This window comes from Anser cygnoides, chromosome 3, assembly GCF_040182565.1.
Source record: "Anser cygnoides isolate HZ-2024a breed goose chromosome 3, Taihu_goose_T2T_genome, whole genome shotgun sequence".
Lineage (NCBI taxonomy): Eukaryota > Metazoa > Chordata > Aves > Anseriformes > Anatidae > Anser > Anser cygnoides.
The window spans coordinates 90,201,356-90,218,699 of NC_089875.1; the positions used below are offsets into that span (position 1 = coordinate 90,201,356).

Sequence of the window (17,344 nt, forward strand, 5' to 3'; positions counted from 1 at the left end):
GGTGTCTGTTTGCTGGGAAGGAATGTGTGGGTTCAAGCCAGCTCGAGCCTGTTGCCCTTTTCAAAATTATTTTGGTGGTTGTTCGGTTTCTATACTCTGTGTTGAGCTGTGTCACATATTAACTCCCCCGATGGTGGTCTAGCTAACTAAGGGGGATATTCACATGATTTTAGTGAGCTCAGGGGGAAACATTTACACCATCAGTTGATCCACTCAGTTGATAGAGCTGTTTGCCTAAAGCAAAGGCTACCTCCGCAGTCCCCTTTGTGTTGAGATAGCCAGCTTTCTTTACAATGGCTCCGTCATTGTCAGTCACACCCTGCATTATTCCCTGAGCATGGTGGACAGTCACAGGGCTATATCATGTAAGCAGTGACTGCAGTTTCTAGCGAGTCTAGTAGCTCACTTGTGCCAACAGGAATGAAGCCTTAGACCTTTCTTCTTCCTATTTCCACACTTCCCTCCTAGTCAAGTGTCTCATTCCTTCCTGTGTGCTATTTCAGACACTCATCAGACCCTTCCATGACCCCCTTTAACCCACCTAATGCATCAGATGGTCTTTTTTTTAATATCTATTTTCTGCCATATTAGTGAGTTAAATCTGCTTAAAAAGAAGCCTGCGCTTGAGAGCCAGTGTACAAAAGTAGAGTACAGAGCTGGGATTGACACTTACTGCTTTTAGCAGTTAGGAGCTTCTAAATTGACCCTTTGTGAAGCCATGTGCTAAAGTATAGGTGAGAAGAGGCTGTGACCTTGAACAGCAGGCATGGATGGATAAGGCACCTTGTGTAAACTTAGCAAAGTGTTTCCCTTTCCCTCACATTTTCATGGTTGGCAGTCATGTGGTCTGTGGCTTAGAAAGTCATCATCCTGTTGACTTTCTAAGTGAACACATGACCGAGTTACATGTAGTTATTTTGATTTGTATTTAACATAAAGTATGTGGTTTTGTTGTTTTGTGGTTGAAGCTTTCTGCCTCAAATAAAAATTGTTTCCATAAAGGAGGAATCTGGGTAGCCAGCGTATCAATAAAATCTAATGTTTTCTGAGTTGAGGTTAGGTTTGGAAAAGCGATTGTATAATTAACATTAAGAGACAAGGTTTGATATTTATCACCAGTTGAAGGCTCCTAAGTATGTAAAAAATAGGGGTGCTACCTGCCACCCTTTTCAAAACGTATCTTGAATTATAATTCAAGTATAGTTCGTTCCTGCTTTTGGCTTGTATCTGAACTGGAATCTGCTGATCTTTCCCTTACACTTTGCCTGACCCTACACGCTATCAAATTCAGGGACTGTGCAGTTAGAACCTGCTGGCTGTAAGGATGCTTTCTGGCTTTTGTGTCTAGCGTTTCTGTTTCAGTGCAGCTAGTGGGAGTTAAGGGCAATGCAAATTGGTTATAGAAAATCAGAACATTATTCCCCCCCTCCCCTCCCCGGGTCGTTGATTGTACTGTGGTCAGCTCCCTCAGAAAGGTCAGTTGACTAAGTTGTATTGTTTTGAATGTATTGCAGCCGCTACGTTTTCGGAGATGAATGTGCCAAGAATGCTATCTCATTGCCTTCTGCTTGTTAGTTTGGCTGTGTAGGACGTTGTGACTCCCGTTTCCTTGCAGGTGCCAAAGCAGTTTATTCTGCCTTTATTTCTTTCAGAAAACACCACCCTCTGGTGGTGGTGACAAATCTTAGCTGCATGGTTTCTTACAAGAAAATAAAATAAAATACCTGTGAAATGCTACTTAAATTAAAGGGTCTATAGATAATTTATTTATTTATTTTCTGGTAGGTGCACAGCTGGGAACTGTAGTCTCTCTGCCACTGTCTGGTTTAATTTGTTACTATATGAACTGGGTTTACGTCTTTTACATATTTGGTAAGTTTTTTCTTTTTTTAATTATTATTCCATATATACAATCCATATACTTTTTGAAAGCTATGGTATATTGTTTTAGTATGTCTTATATGAAACTTTTAAGTTTTAAAAACATGTTTGACATGTAGGGCTGTCTTTTTTTTTTTCCCTTCCTGGGAAATTAGAGTTATTTAAAGCTAAAAAAATTTCTTTGCTTCCAATGAGCAAAGATGTCTCAGAGTTGGACAAAAATTGGCACAAGTCAAATGTTCTCAGCCCTCCCACCACTCGGAAATAACTAGCTGGAATTTCTTATTTGAAGTGTGAAATTGAGTTAATAACTTTAATCCCAGGAGCAAACTTCTACTGTGAGTGAAAGAGCGTCTGAAAAGTTACTGCTGTTTTAAGTGGAAACTCTGTGAAAATTTCTCTAGCAGTCACAGGAACCCTGAAGGAATGCCCCAAATGCAAGGCATAGCATGTTTTTCTGTGAGTTATGTTCTAGAAGAAGTTCAAACATAAAATATTTGCTCATAGGATGTCATAGGTGTAGCATGATTTATATAGGTTTGTTTACGTTTCAAAGCTGTTTCATGCTCTGCACAGGGAAAAGAGAACCAGAATAAAAGACAAGGCTTACACTTTCCTCAGCAGAACCACCTCCAATTTTTGTATAATTAAAAATGTTCAAAACAGAACTAGACAAAATGACAATGTTTAAGTGAAATTAAAATACAGGTAATTTGAACCAATTTTTGGAAAGCTAGTTTTTTCAGATGACTGTTCTGGTGCCTTAGCTTAATAGGGAAAATAAAGATCGGCATATTCATTAAGCTATAGGTAGTGATTTTCTGTATGCGTGTGTGTATGCAAAGTGGTTCTTTTGTGATTAAATTCCTCTGTGTGAGCTGTATCATTTATGGCTGTTCCACGTGACTGAAAAAAGTACAATATGGATGCGTGTGTGGCTTTCTTGCTGTATGAGGCACTTCCAGGAGGGAGGAAAGGGGGAGGGGGGGGGAACTTCCTGCTTAGTCATCTTTATTACTTATAAGCGGGTATTGTTCCCTTTGAGGAGCTAATGTTTTTAAGTAGATAAAAGGTTTTTTTTCCAAATACCCTAATGTAATTTTAATGAATGTTATTTTTCTAACTAAATCATCCAAGAGCATTATTCACTCAATGTAATTGCTCCTATTTTTATTTCTGCCTCTTCACCCATCTTTTCCCAACAATAGGTGCACTTGGCGTCTTATGGTTCTTCTTCTGGATGTGGCTGGTTAGTGACACACCAGAAACTCACAAGAGCATTTCACATGCTGAAAGGGAATATATACTTTCTTCTCTAAAAGATCAGGTACAGCACTTTGGTATAGTCATGTGTGCTTACGTAAGAACCTAAACCTCAACTATTGTTGCTAGCATAATGCTATCTTGATGTCTAGAAAAATGTCCTTAATTTGAGATAAAGGCGGAACTTGTCAAAAAAAGAAAATACAGTGCAGTTGTATAAATGAGAAAATTGGTAATTAAACAAAGCATTTGTAGTAATGCTTTTTGTCACAGATGTTGTGGTGCTTTTTAGTAAAAAGCTCAGGTCTATCACGTGTCATTAAACTAAACATTGATCTGGATCATGTCTTTAAAATTCACAAAACAACATTTCCTACATGTATCTTCTACAGGAAGAAAGAGAGAGATTACTGTTTGCAGAGAAAATGTTTTGGAAATGCTAATGAGCCAGTTCCTAAAGCGTGCATAAGAGTTTATTCCTATGACTGGGGATACGTGTTTTTATGCTGTGAAGCTGGCTGAGAGATCAAAGCTAATATCTAGGATTGAGTAGGAAAGATTTAGCTAAATGCATAAGGAGTGACTTTAAATATTTAATCATTCAGGGTGAAAGCAGGAGGTAACAAATCTCAATAAGGGAAAGCTTTTTTTTTATTATTCTGATTATAAAGTGTAATAGTTGGTTTACAATATTAAACAACAGAGCAGTAACATACATTAGTATACCTTTAGTGAGAACTGAACACAGTAATTTCGGTTTTGCTGGTGAATTCTTCTATTGACATACTCATGTCATGCCTTTCCGAATGAATGATCACTAGATTTGGGTAGGATTGTAACACCTGTAGTAACTGTTCATCTTGATGTCCTGATTATTCTTTCAATTTTTTTTTTTCCTCTGCCTCCTGCTTGCTAGCTTTCTACACAGAAATCTGTTCCCTGGAGACCTATGCTGGAGTCCCTTCCACTCTGGGCTATCGTTGTGGCACACTTCTCTTATAACTGGACTTTCTATACACTTCTCACACTCTTGCCCACATACATGAAGGAGATCCTGCGGTTTGATGCACAGGAGGTGAGATAAATAATTCAGAACACGGTGACTATATTCTTAAAGAAACAGAATAACAGAGATCTGACATGATATTTAGAATGGAGACACTTGGAATGTAAACTAATAGCTGGGAAATGGTGAAATAATTCCCCATAATTAAGCAGATAGTTCTACAATGTCGTGTGCATTGTCCTTTCAACTGGATTTCAGGATTTATTTGATATTTAGCTTAACAGTAGCTTTTCAGCTCATTTTTTCTGGTTGAAGATATGCATTGCCCATTTCTAACTACTCTGATTTAAAATGATAAACATAAAAAATAACTGTAAAAAATATTTCTCAGTTACATGACTTGCATGACTGCCTCAAATTTAATAGTGTCTTTTATGGCTTCAGAAATACTATCTACTTCTTTTTTGCTCACTCATAAAGGAGAAAATTTTCTTTTAACTGAAAACTAAGGGCATCATTGGATAAGTGACATTTTAAGTATTTTAAGGAGGAAAAAAACACGCTTCAGTCTGATTGGTTCCACTTCCAAATTGTTATTTTCCTTCATTTCCTCAGTGAGTAGCAGAGGTGCAATACCTTATTTAACAATAGGATGAAACAAAATCGTAGACTTAAAGTCCAGAGATAGTGCTTTTCAAGGATTTTATTTATTTTTTAATGAAATGATTTATCAGATAAAAATTAAAGGGTTGAAAACGTTTATATGGCAGTCAGTTGACTCTCCTTTTTCTTCTTTCTTTGATGGAAAAACTTCAGCGATAGTGTCTCCAGTATAAGCTGGTACTTCTCAGATAAAAAGGTCCTCAGTTAGAGATTTCAAGAAGCTTAGCAGAGTCTTTTCCTGGCTTAACACCTGAGACTGGTTTAGAGCAAAATGGAGATGCACACCATGCAAGAAGGATGCGATGCCAGCAATCTTGTAAGGAAAAGATGAGGAATCTGTGGTAGAAGAGAAGGTCTCAGTCAAGCATACTACAAAAAATGGCTGGAAAAAATGGCTGAAGTTGCTCTTTAGATTCCTTATTATGGCTCCCTAGGGAACACCTGAGTAAGCATCTGTGAAAGGCATATGTTACTCAATGCATGTATGTTGTAAGACTCCGTTGCCTTAAATGCCAACAGGTTCTGCAGTGGTTTCCTGCGTCTAAGGGTTATGTTTCTTCTTTTTGGAGTGACTCCATTAGTGCTGACTATTGTGACACATTAAAGAAAACAGAATTTTAAAAAAAAATTGCATAATAATGTCAAACTAGCTTTTTTTGCCACACATTTAGTTGTAAATTCCATTAGTGTGCAAAATGTTGTGCAGTAGCAACTGCGTAGTCCACCAGTTTCCATTCTATAATTAAGGGATCAGTTAAAAATTAATGTTGTGTCTTCGGACAGTGCTTCACAGTTACAATAACAAAACGAACAAACCTTTTATCTTCTATTTTTTCAGAATTTTAGTTGATATTTTTGAAAGCTGAGCATTGGAACCCAGCAGGCAGCAGCTTTGAATGCGGATAGAGTAAATTTCGGATGGAGATGCATTTGTAGTGTTGTGTGAAATTAAATGTCCTAGGGAAGCTTTTACCTCTTCTTTGCCAAATACACATTTTATATTAGTGTATAAATGTTACAGTATTTCTATCCAGTGGCTATACAGATACCTCTTTTTAACCTCAGTTTAGGTCAAATTATAGTTCAATTATCAATAGTTAGTTTTAATAGCATGGAAAGGCTGAAAACTGATGCTGCTCAGTAGAACTTGTGTTACCCTCATCAGAAAAAAAGCAAGCATAATTGGGCAGAAGTCACTAAACAGCTCTTGTTTAAAGAAATGGAGGTTACCAGGTGACATCGGTGTAAGTAACGTCAAGTGCTGAGTAATAGCTTTGCTTTGGGATCATAGGATGTCCAGACGGAATCTGATGAAAGTCTTAATTCTGTATCTTCTCTGATTACAGCCATCATCAGGTATGTCAGCAGATAGTTGTGGGATAACATAACATTGCAGAGTTGTAGCAGTACAGAACCCTGAGATCACGGATTCCACAACAGCTTTCAAAATCCTGAACAATACTTAGAGCTTCCACTTACCTTAGTAACTCATTGATTTGAAACTGGTGTTTCTGGATACTTGCAAAATTGGGTTAATGACCACAAGACACCTTTTTTGCATAGTTTCCTTTTTCCTGACCAGTTGCTTATTTAAGCCTTTGAGTTTTTCAGCTGGCTGTGTTGGTAGTTATGGCTCAAGTCATGCAATGAAGAGTTTACGCATCAGTAACTTGAAAATGCTTTGCCTTTTCTGTCCCTAGGTTTCTCTCGTGGTAAAACCAACAATAGTTATGTGGAAGATGTTCTTGACGCTCCTGACTCAAACTCTGTTATTGCTCCAAGACAAGTGATTTTTCAGCACATTGAACTGTCATTTCAGTGTTTTAACTGTGGTTTTGTTCTTTTTTAATCTCCTTAACAGAATGGTTTTTTATCTGCTCTACCTTATTTTGGCTGCTGGTTATGTATAATTCTGTCTGGGCAAATTGCTGATTATTTACGGGAAAAACAGAAGTTGTCCACTGTTTGTGTTCGCAAATGTTTTACCCTAATAGGTAAGTGCGAGTACTGTCTCTTCAAACGTACCATGGGGCCAGTCTGGGGAAAAATTAAAGCTTTGGGAGAGACGTGTGACAATTTGTTGTGAGATGAGGCAGGGTTCTGCATGGCTTGAGAGGAGCCACTCTTCAACAGTATTAATTGTGTCCACTTCATTAATTGGAAGTAGAACTAAAACAAGCAGGGTGTTTTTTCATTCTGCATTGCAATCCCCACTTCTGAAATTGGGGAATGTACTACTTTTGTTTCCTGCTGAGAATCGTTGAACAAGTGCTGTGCTGCTGCACTTAATATTTGTCATTAAGAAGGCAAGAGAGAATTCATCTTGATGAATTTTCATGAAATTTCGTGAAATATAACTTCAGTATTGCAATATACTAAGCACTATAGCGGTATAGTAAAAGGTAGTATATCTGCAGAGTTTGCATTCCACAGCTTTGTGTAGGAACATCTTTTTTCCTTTTTTTCTGTCCTGGTATATTCCAGAATTGACACATTGACAACATTCCTTGGAAAGAGCTTTAACAAGTATTAAACTTTTGAAGACTCTTCTAGACCACAGGTTGAAATGGAGTTTGTAGACCTGATTATTTCTGGAAAAGATTGTACCTGGCTTCTGTTGGTCCATAGAACTTATGATTTATTGTTTTTGTCAGTACTTAATTATTTCAAATATCATGTTTCTTTGCCCTTTTAAGGTTTAGGTAATGTCAGCTGGAGCCAAAGTGAGAATACAAAAGAGGTGTAAACTGTCCCTTGAATTGAAGTAGTAATTAAATTTCAAATGAGAACAACTTTTTGTCTACACGTTCACATGTATTGTCCCTAGCTGCTACCAAGCTGTTTAGATGCTTGTTATTTTAGCAAACTGGCCTCATACATCAAACATAGCCATTTTTGCTAACAGCTTATAAATACTGTTTATTTCACTTTACTTCAATGGAATTATGAATGGCAGAGACAGGTGGAATATTCAGTGAGTGCATTCTTTGGTTTTTCAGAAGAAAGATTAATTGTAAGAGATGCTTGACAAAATTAAAGGAGTTAGACTAGAATAAATAATAAGTAAAGACTGAGATGAATTAAAGATTGAGGTGTGTATTCAAGTGGGCAGGACAATGATGAAATTTACTGCGCTGCTTAGAAACACTGCCTGCAGCCTCTGAAGTTTTTACAGTTGTCTTTTGAGGGTGAGCAAGAAAAAAAAAAGCAACATAAATACTGTATCTCTTTTAAATGACTAAAAAGAGATCTGCAGAAGTCAGTGTTGGCTCCTGAAACCTGGAGATTTAAATGGGAATAACTTCTTTGCAGTGCATTGTTCACCTATTGGTCTCAGTGCAGCTTCTGTTACTTGTATAATCATAAATACAATGAACTTGTGAAGTCACTTTCAGTGGTACCATTGGCTTTCAGGTGAAGCTTGTTCTTTTCAGGTAGAGTAGGATTTTTCTAGTCTGTCCAACCTTTCCTGAGACAGCCACAGGTTTGCAAAACATCTGCTCTTCCTTGCTGGCCTACTGTAACGCACATAGTGAAGTGCTGGATTCTGTACACTAGGTGGTGTCGGAGGTTGTATGCATACATATCTCAGAGCCTCGTAATGTCTCTCTGGTTAAAAGTCCCCTGATTCTAAAATTTCTGTTTTGAAGGAATGATTGGACCTGCAGTGTTCTTAGTAGCAGCTGGATTCATAGGATGCAACTACGCGCTGGCTGTTGCATTTGTGACCATATCAACAACACTAGGAGGATTCTGTACGTCTGGTTACAGCATCAACCATCTGGACATAGCACCTTCGTAAGTATTGCTGAAGCAATTGTTAATGTATGACCACTTCTATTGTATTCCTGGAGTGCCTGGGAGCTTTAGCTATTGTATTGGCCATGGTGCTGTACAGACCTGGAATGTAAACAATGACAATGACTCAGGTTTACAGTTTTAAACGCTATTTGCAAAAAGTGCAAGTTTGGTAGAGAATATGATATGAACAATAACTTAGCTCTGTAATTCAGGCTTTTTTTTTTTTGTTTGTTTGAAAAGCATATTCTATATACTAGTATCAAAATTATATTTGGAGTAGATGACCTGTTATCACTAGATGATAAATCTTGCATATGATTAATCCAAACTACTCTTAAATGACTTTTAAAAATAGAAAGTTAGACTACAGTTTGTATTTTCTGCCATGTTACAAATTCAGAATCTGACAGATCCATCAATTTCCTGAGAAGCATGAATACACATAGATTCTTTTGAACCTTTAAATAAGCATGCATTCTTTGCGCTGGTAACAGTCAAGTACTTTGCTCTGTTGTTAATTTACCTATTTGCAGTAGCACTTAACATATGAGCAGGGTCAAATGACTTTATGACCAAAGAAAAGAGTGCTTATATACTAACGTGTAAGATGAAAAGAGTTTATCTGTGAGTGGAGAGGAAAAAATACTTTGTAGAGATGTTACCTAGGAAAAAATCCTTAATATCTGGGCAAAGCTGAAGGTGGCATCCAGGCTTTGGTGATTGAAAGGATGGTGGTCAGGTCTACAATGATGAACAAGATTTGACTTAAGAGAAGGATATGAAGTAGTGGGACTCAAGTTAAGCTTGACAAATTAGATTAGGTAGCAAGCAAGATAGAAGACACCAGTGTCTAACTATAAGCAGCGTATACTCTGAACTGAACAAGAAAGTAAGAAGAATAGCACCTGTGCTGCGCTTTGTTTAATATCAAGTAGAATTATGAATGTAGAAGGTCTAGTTAAAGCTCTGCACCTGGAGGATTATGGGGCCATTATGCAACTTCTGTTTCACGCTTACCTTTGCAGAGCTGCAGAAGTTGCTTTTCTAAAAATGTAAAACATTGGCTAAGAGCTACTTATTTTATGTCTGCGTGTTTAAAAACGCAAAACACAATCATTAACATCGAGACATCATTTCTGTAAACTCATTAATGGCAGAACTTGGATGCACAGTTTTGATTTGCTTCCTTGTCACTGTGCATCGCAAATTAGTCTTTGCGGCTAGAGAGGGAGACTGGCATCCATTCCTAAGCCCTCTACCTGATAGCTGTAGTAGTTGGAGAGCATGTAATGGCTGAGGCAGGGCGTTACAGGAGAAAATAAGGGTCACATTTAAGGTAGCTGAACACTGCTCTCGGGAATTCATTCTTTTCATTGCTCTGTCAGAGTTTACATGTGGTAAGTCAGTTGGATCAGGCTCTTGTGTCTGTGAGGGCTGTTTTCATATCCTATAACTTCAAGAAGCGCCCATCCCTCTTCATAACTAAAGAATTCTTAAGAGAGCAGGTTCCTGAAGTGTAATATGTAATGGGGGTCTGCAGCAGCTTGAGCCCAATCTTAAACATATCAATTGGGAAGCTAATGTTGGATCCAGTGACATTAACTGAGGCCTCGCTCATTTATTACTTGTTTTCTGGGTATGTCTCTTCAAGTTCTGAAGTGTAGTTTGCAAAAATGGAAGTACTGAGTGTTAACCAAAGTCAGTGGGAGCTGTGCTTTGAACATAATGTTCATAAATGTTCTTAAAGTGGGATCCTGAGGATCTCAAGTCAGTCATTCTGTAGGTGCATACATTCTTGGCCCGTGTTTTCAGTCCCAGTCTGTAGGATGGCTATCACATTGTGACATCCATCTCTCACGAGTGTTGTGAAAATAAACTAGTTTTACGAAGAACTCTACTGGAAAGCTTTTGGGATGATTTAGATGTTGAAAAATGCAACAAGAAAAAATCATGACATGGTGTGCATATTAGCAGACATAGTTAGATCCACCACGTGGAGTGCTGCAGTATCGCTCGACTCCCTCTCTGTTCTTTCTATCCTTGACAGTCATGTTTATTCCTTTTGTGTTTAAACCAGGCAGGTTTTTCAGCCCTTCTTTCCTCTCAGATAGTCCAAAGGGAGCGGAGTGGTTATGAGTCTAGGAGAGACTGGTGTCTCACTCATAGTTCAGGAACTTGGACCTGATGTGGGCAATAGCAATGAATGTCTGCATTTGCAGTAAAGCTTTACTGGACAGGAGGAACACAGTCAGGGTAGAGGCTGTTTTACTGAAATCAGTGAATCTCTATTCAACACATGCATGCTTTAATTCAAGGAAAACATGTCTAAATGGAGACAGAGAAGGAAAAGAGCATCTCCTTGTAACAAAGGTCATAGGGAAAAAAGAAGTCTTCAAATACAGAAATACCAGGAAGTTTAAGATGAAAGGAAAAAGAAGTCCTTTTTCCCCCTACTTAACTTTTTGTAGGTGTCTGAACTTTCTTGGCTGAAATGGCCATGGCAGACATTCACAATTTAAGGGATAAACTTTGCATAACTGTAAAAATCTCAAAACAAGTTCTGCATGAAAGCGTGGAGGAGACCTCTGTTAAGAGTTTGCCTTCTTGATTTATTTATTTTTCCTTAAAACATGTTAGAATAACCAGAAGTGATTCAAAGCAATTTCAAAATGCACTTACGTCTCTATTTGCATTGGTTAAAAGTAAGCTGACTAGAATAGCAAAGGGTCCATTGTTGCTACTAAAACTTGCATTATACCAAAGAGATAATGATTACATTCTCAGGAAAAAAACATGAATGAAAATACTGATGCTGGAAGAAAAACAGTATTTGCTCTGTGTGTTTGGTTTCTAACACACATTTATTAGGCCATCAGTGCATTGAGTTGCTGGAGGAGGGAAAGGGGGCATTGTTCTTGTGGGGAAAAATGTTTTCTATTCTAGTTGTCTAAACCTACATCAATACATTGCCCTGTTTATAATTTTTATTATCTCTGTCACCATGAGCCCTTATAGTATTCCACATAATGAACACCTCACATCTTTTTTTTATTTTTTAATCAATTTTTTTACAACTTAACCACTCTTCAAGACAATTTGTATTTGCTTATCCCCACTATGCCATGAGAATTCGACCAATAACTTACTATTAGTCTTGCTCTATAGATGTGTCTCTTTCTTTCCCATTTCATATGGGAGTCTCCGCTGCGCTGAGGGAGTGGCATAGCAGTTATCTGCATCAAACAGCAAGTGCTATCAAGAATGCAACCCATGTCAGGAACAGCAGGCAGAAACAGAGGCATTTAGCCAGTAATTAATGGCCAAAGATCTATGTGACCAGAAACTATTAAATTGTGTTTAAAGTCTGTATTAGCAATATTGTAGTGCTTAAGCATGTTGAAGACAAAATGCATTTGATTCTACTTGAGGGCTTTAAATGGAAAGGCTTTTGAAGGAAGTTTTTATACTTTCACATCAGCTTTATAAAGGCATATTAATTCTTAAACACTCTAATGGAGAAACATGTTACATGCTTGTTCATGTAAGAAATAAGAATCATTCTAATTACAGCAGTGGAGCTCAATCTAAAATACATTACCATGCTCTAAACTCACATGTATTGTTGACTTTAAAGAGACAATTGACTCTTGTCAGGGGAAAAAAAAAAAAAAAAAAACACGTTTTCTGATGTTATTGGACTGGGTACACATCATAACCTTTTATAACTATGTATGGTTGAATTCTCGTGTTTTGGTAAATAGAATGTCAAAGCTATGTCCCACTCTCTAGAGATGAAATTATATTTCTGCTATGTGGTCATTTGGTCATTATTAAATCAATGAGGACACCATTTCACTCTGTTAAACAGCCCAAACCAGTAACTGGGAGATATCCCAATTTGCCAGTAGTAACTACAACTGATACTGGTATTCCGTATGATTCCTCAGCCAGCAAGCCCCCCTTGAAGATCTGAACCACAGGGATCTATACTCTGGCGGTTGGAAGGTCGAGCTCAGACATAAAATGTCTAGCTCTTCTTTCCTTTGAGTCTCTCTCACAAGTCTGTGCTTGTGCTACAGTTTCAAACGTGATTTTTTGGTATTGCAACACTTCTGTGAGATGTCTAATTGCACAGAGAAGAAGTGCTGAGACTCAGCTATTAAGCAAGTTACCAGTTTTTCCCAGCGAGTTTTTATGGCCGCTGGTGCATATGCATGCGCGTGCGTGATAAAGCAACGTGTGCATGCAGCAGGAAGCCTCGGAACAGAGCTGCAAGAATGGCAACCTGTAAAACGGGTTGAGGCAGACCCATTTCCCATTGGCCTTGACCCATAGAAAGCTGAAGGGAAGAACTGCTGCAGAGCTCTGCAAACTCCTTTGGAGTATCACTCCCTAGTGTAGTGGAAATATCCATCCAGATGAGTGATAATTGCCTTTTTGGCAATGACACCTGCACCATCTCTTACTGTTGCCAAACAGCACTGTCATACTCCTTGTTGTCTTTCCACTTCGAGGCATGCAATGTTTCTTTTTTAACTTTTTCAATGGATCCATTCCAGACAGTTTGGTTGTGGCTTAGCAAAGGGGATGTGGTTTTGGATTATGGATTCTAAGCAAAGCCGTGAGTAATTTAACTTAAATTCTGTATCTGGCCTCTAGAGAGTGATGGCATATGGAATGAATCGCCAACGAGGTGTTATTAGAATAATAAGCTATTCCCACCTGAATATTTGTGTTTTAATTTGTCTGTGTGATCAAGATGAGGCCTGTGTGATCTGATTAGGCAAAATTGTTTCCGTGACTGATAAACAGGATAAGTTAATAAGCCTTGATAATAATTTCTCTTACAGGTATGCTGGGATTCTTCTTGGGATCACAAATTCTTTTGCTACTATCCCAGGAATGGTGGGGCCAGTTATTGCCAAGAGCCTTACTCATAATGTAAGTCCATTTACTTTTTTTTTCAGTTACTATATTTTTATCTCCATTGAATGTCAATTCTGTCTTCTGAAGTCTGCAGTCATTAAACAGAATTTGGAATATACATGCAAGTTGTACTGTTCTGTTGCTGTGAACAGCTTAATTCCTAACCTTGATCACAAAAATAAAGATACAGCCAAAGACCTGTGTGGGGCTTTAAAATTTAGTGATTCAGCCCTTATATTCTCTTGGAATAAAATGTACATTTGTATGACTTGTTAGGATTCATAGTAGGTTAAAACCAACCAGACAAGACAGTTGTGGTATTATTGTAGCAAAGTAAGACAAGCTCTTACTTGTTTTCTAAAATTGGTCTCATATGAGGTTCTGAGCTGTAAGGTCAGCATTTATCAGATGAACCAGAAACTAGATTCAAATGTGCAGTTTTTATAATGCACCCCTTTGTATGGACATTGCATGATCCGGATGTTCCAAGCAGCGTTATTCTTGCACCTAAATTGGACAGTGTTGGATCTGACCTCCAAGATGGCTTAGTCAGACAAAGGGTGATTTGAAGCAGAAAAAGGGAGAGAGAAGTTGATTACTTTTTTTAAATCAACAATATGAATTATTCTAAAATCATTTAAGAAAAGAAGGTGTGCAGAGTAAGTTCATTGATGCAACTGAACTTTTGGAATTGGTAATCACTCCAATCATTTCCTTAAAAATAATAAAAATATGAGTTAATGCATGAATGCATAAATTAGGTTCTTCCAAACTCTTAACAAGTGGTGTAGATTTTTTTATTATTATTATTTTGGTAGGTTGGGGTTTTTGGGGGATGGATTGGTTTTGTTTTTTTCCCCTCATCCTAATGTACTGTCCTGGTAGTTTGTTCTGTAGTGTCATTTACAGGTTTGGTACAGTACACATCTGTAATTTAAAAATAAAAAAAAATAAAAAGTGTCCTTAAGACATCTATATGCATTTCTTCTTTATTAAAAAGAACAGATGCAGTTCTGTGCTACCTGGTTTGGGTATAACTAACATATGTCTAAAAAACTTACAGTACTAGAAGAGAAGCATTGTAGTCATAAAGAAAAACTTACTGCTTAGCTTAGAGGACTTCAGCTCTTGGATGATCTGACCAGAAAGCAAGGTAGCGTTTCCCCTTATGGTAATGTTCTCGGTGAGTTTGCATAGCCTTCACTTCACGCAAAGATGGCTTTAGATACGAAGGCTGCGCATCTCAGATGATAAACTGATCCAGATAGTCCTATCAGAATTAGACTATGTAAGTTGTATTGTTAAACTGCAGTTGACTAAACTGATAATTTGTTCTTTATGTTTGTAATGCTTTTATGTTGCTATGAAGTCAAGATGCATGGCATTTAAATAGGCATGTGCCACAGCATCTGCTTTAAAAATACTTTTTTTTCTGGAGTGTGGAGCTGTAAATTGACTGCATCTTTTCTTTTTTTCTTTTTTTCCCCCATTTGACAGAACACTGTGGGAGAATGGCAGACAGTTTTCTATATTGCTGCTTCCATTAATCTATTTGGAGCAATTTTCTTTGCATTATTTGCAAGTGGAGAAGTTCAGGACTGGGCAGTCAGTGGTTATCACTTGCATCGAAACTGAAGGAGACGTTGAAAATACCAAAGCTGTGCTGAATCCCAATGTGCTAGAATTATGTGACCAGAAAAGTGCCTTCCCTACTGATGCCTAGGAACCTTCAGAGCCTTTCAGTTAAAATATTTTATCTGTGTATCTTTTGTACTGAAAATCATTTGACATTATGTGTGTGCTATTTCCTAACAAGAAACTACTTGGATTAAATAGAATAGATTCATGCTAGAACTTGATATCAAATATAAGATCAGAGACAGCGTTTTAAATCAGTGTGCTAGGATCCATTTCCTTCCAGTTTTTAATTAATATTTTCTGAATTAATGTGTAGGCAGATGTTTGCTGATACTGAAATGAGAGGAAAAAGCAAAGTGATTATGTAGCACTGTGAGGAGGAATGGCATGCAAAGAATTGTACACAAAAAAAGCGGTGTTTTGATTTCCATGATGAGATTGATAGTTTTTCGCTCTTTAAAAAGCTAAAAGATTTCTAGTTTTCTACAATCTTTTATAAAGCTTTTATTTTGTCAGTGTTTTAATTGATGTCTAAGAAATGCACACTTGATTTTACTCTATTTTACGCACAAGTTTTCAAATAGAAACATTCCCTGTTTCAAGAATACAGCTTCACAATTGATACAAAGCAATGAGGAAGTGAAATACGCAGTTGTGACTGACAGAATAAGCCACGTGTTACTGTTCTCTGTAGTGCAGGTTTTTTTAAATAGGCCTTATTTTTATTCAGCTGTGCAAAGAAGAAGCAGTGCAACTCTGGTTTAAATCTAGGCAGTGTACAAGAATGAACTAGAAATAGAGTATCTGCATGTTTACGTGAAAATAACTTTCAATTTGGCGGTTCGTTTTTGTCTGTTAAAATCAATGCAGTGGAATTATTTCCTCTTTCACATAGATATATTTGTCAGCTTGTCAGTGTAAATGCAATAAAATAAGGCCATTGTAGGGAATAAATGAGGAAAATCAGTTCTCCGGTAGCCTTGTTAGTCAGATAAAAGTAGAATAAAAAGAACTAGTGCAATATCCTGATGCTATTAATCTCCTGTCAGCATAGAATTTGACACTCAAGAGCATCCTTTGCACGACAGGCAATTAAATGCCACACACTAAGATTAAATTAAGTGTATGAAAACAGTGGCTTAGTTAAGAACAAATGGCTGAGTAATCTTGTAGTCACAAAGCAAAGGAAAATTCCTGTGCCAAAGATTCCTGGATTGGAGCAATTAGGTAAAAAAATAAATAAAAAATAAAAATCACTGGGCTCTGGGTTTTTCATTTACCACCAATGCAAAAGAAAAGCCCAGTACTAACACTGCTCCAGTGGAGCCTACCTTCCTTCATTTCTAGGAAATGGCATCTGCCTCCTCTTTTTAGCTTTAGCCATTTGGTTTTGACCTTCCTTGAAGTGTCATGTTCTCTGATGGTGGAACTGTGTTTAAATCTGTGTTTGTCTGCAGCATTTCCACAATAAACAGTGTGAAGTTCAGATGGAAATAGTTCAGTGAGAGTATGTTAAGGCTATATTGTATCTTTATTGTTTCCGCAATAAATGGAACGAGTATTTATTTACCTGTGCATCTGTTGTTGAAAATAACCATCTCCCTGAAGTTAGAATACCATCTTCAAATTAAAGTATGCTGAACAAGATTGGTGGCTGGAGTAAGGAATGGTTAATGTTTTCCTGAAAAATTACCTGCTTCAGGAGTTTCTTGTCTAACTCTACAGGTGAGTACTATCTTCCGTCTGACACTATATTAAAAGTAGTAATTTTGATTTCTGTCCACAGAAGTTTATACTTTCTCAGTAACCTTGATTTTAAAATTATAATAACAACAAAAACAAAACTAAATAAGCAAAACATTTTGGGGTATAGATTAATTTATGCTGGCAAAATATTTTCTGCTAATCCTTTTGGATGGGCTTTCTGAACTGCGAAGTGCATACTGCTGGCTCATGTCGAATGTTTCGTCCACCAGTACTCCTAAGCCTTTCTCTGTAGGGCTGCTGATACTGTTTCTATTGTATTGTTATGTTACTGTTTGCACAGCCCTCTTGTTCAGTGTCACCTCTGTTCAGAAATGTTTCCCATGTTCTGTATTTTCAAAAGTACTGATGTTTTGAGTGCCTACATTCTCAGTTCACCTCTTGTGACACAGGATCTTGATT

General features: G+C 37.4%; 1 protein-coding gene across 5 annotated transcripts in view; it reads left to right on the forward strand.

The window, feature by feature from the left end:
• The window catches only part of SLC17A5 (solute carrier family 17 member 5), a 43,219-nt gene that overhangs the window by 6,061 nt on the left and 19,814 nt on the right, over positions 1-17,344 (forward strand). For 4 of the 5 annotated variants that reach the window (XM_048077453.2, XM_066994669.1, XM_066994671.1 and 1 more), the window contains exons 5-11: positions 1,786-1,872; positions 3,090-3,208; positions 4,061-4,219; positions 6,675-6,807; positions 8,464-8,611; positions 13,465-13,555; positions 15,038-16,903. In XM_048077453.2, the coding sequence (XP_047933410.2) occupies positions 1,786-1,872; positions 3,090-3,208; positions 4,061-4,219; positions 6,675-6,807; positions 8,464-8,611; positions 13,465-13,555; positions 15,038-15,175 (875 nt within the window). In that variant the 3' untranslated portion in view covers positions 15,176-16,903. Of the gene's footprint in view, positions 1-1,785; positions 1,873-3,089; positions 3,209-4,060; positions 4,220-6,674; positions 6,808-8,463; positions 8,612-13,464; positions 13,556-15,037; positions 16,904-17,344 lie in introns of those variants that run through there. The other variant, XM_013172139.3, reaches the window with a different exon arrangement.